This window comes from Limulus polyphemus, unplaced genomic scaffold (assembly GCF_000517525.1).
Source record: "Limulus polyphemus unplaced genomic scaffold, Limulus_polyphemus-2.1.2 Scaffold2678, whole genome shotgun sequence".
In the NCBI taxonomy this organism is placed as follows: domain Eukaryota; kingdom Metazoa; phylum Arthropoda; class Merostomata; order Xiphosura; family Limulidae; genus Limulus; species Limulus polyphemus.
In genome coordinates, this window is record NW_013668288.1 from 35563 (window position 1) to 36930 (window position 1368).

Here is a 1368-nt window from a genome sequence, read left to right on the forward strand (position 1 = left end):
ATTCTGTGCACAAGCACGATTTTTATGAGCAACCACCTGATATAAATATATATACCTAATTTTAATGACATCTGAGTTAATTCTATAGTGTTACGGAGTTAAGGTTAGTGATCAGATCATATATTAATGAATGCTATGTGTTTATTGTGTCACCTCAGGGAATTAGACGATAACTCATTCTGACAGATTTTTTTGTATTTCTTTGCTAGTCATCGTAATGTGTGCCTCTCCATCCTCGATTCGTCAGATCTTGTTGGCTGCTGAAGAACTGGGAATGCAAGAGACTGGGGAGTTCGTCTTCTTCAACGTTGAGCTCTTCACAAGGTATAACCAGTCCATGTTGTTTCTGACAGGTCGAGCCAACTACTAAAAAATAATCGGACAACTTGATGAAACTGCTTGAAGTTATATGCCAATAAAGCTACAAATATGCGTGTTTGTGTGTGATTGTGAAAATATAAATATAAAGAAATCACACACATATATATAATGTAAAATGGTGGAATATAAAAACGTCTCCTTACGTTCGATAGATTATTTATTTAAAACAACTTCATCTCAATAGGCTACAAACGATAGAGTGTAAATGGTTTAATGTATCCTATTAGGATATGTATTTGTTGAGATAGGACTCGCATCCTGATGGGGGTCTACCGTCCATTAGATTAGAATCAGATGCATCCTGATGGGGGTCTACCGTCCATTAGATTAGGATCAGATGCATCCTGATGGGGGTCTACCGTCCATTAGATTAGGATCAGATGCATCCTGATGGGGGTCTACCGTCCATTAGATTAGGATCAGATGCATCATGATGGGGGTCTACCGTCCATTAGATTAAGATCAGATACAATGTTATTGTGGTAGTTACCTCAATCTTCGTCGGATAGTCTGGTTTCAATTTCGCGCAAAACTACACGAGGGCTATCTGTGCTAACCGTCCCTAATTAGACAATGAAAGACTAGAGGGAAGACAGCTAGTCATCACCACCCAACTCTTGGGCTACTCTTTTTACCAACGAATAGTGGGATTGACCGTCACGTTATGACGCTCGCCCGGCTGAAAGGGCGAGCATGTTTGGTGTGACGGGGAGTCGAATCCGAAACCCTCAGATTGCGAGTCGAGCAGCCTAACCACCTGGCCATGCCGTGCCTATCTTCGTTGGAAGATATTGGATGTTCTACCGCTTCAGGATAATATTTTGTTGATATCGTTTTTATGCGTCTAAAAAACTTGTTTTATTACACACGATCTATTTCAACGAACCTCTCAAATGGCACGTTTGAAATAATTTTGGGTGATATTCTGTCTTACAATAGATATAAACAGATTTTGGGTGATATTTAGAATCTGGAATGTTGGCCAAT

General features: G+C 39.8%; 1 protein-coding gene across 1 annotated transcript in view; it reads left to right on the forward strand.

The window, feature by feature from the left end:
* Window positions 1–209: 209 nt before the first annotated feature.
* LOC106467616 (atrial natriuretic peptide receptor 1-like) overlaps window positions 210–1368 on the forward strand; it is a gene marked incomplete at its 5' end in the record, with an annotated part of 119125 nt that continues 117966 nt past the window's right edge. Inside the window, one exon of the mRNA XM_013927977.2 lies at window positions 210–324. Within this exon, the coding sequence (XP_013783431.2) occupies window positions 210–324 (115 nt within the window). The remainder of the gene's footprint in view (window positions 325–1368) is intronic.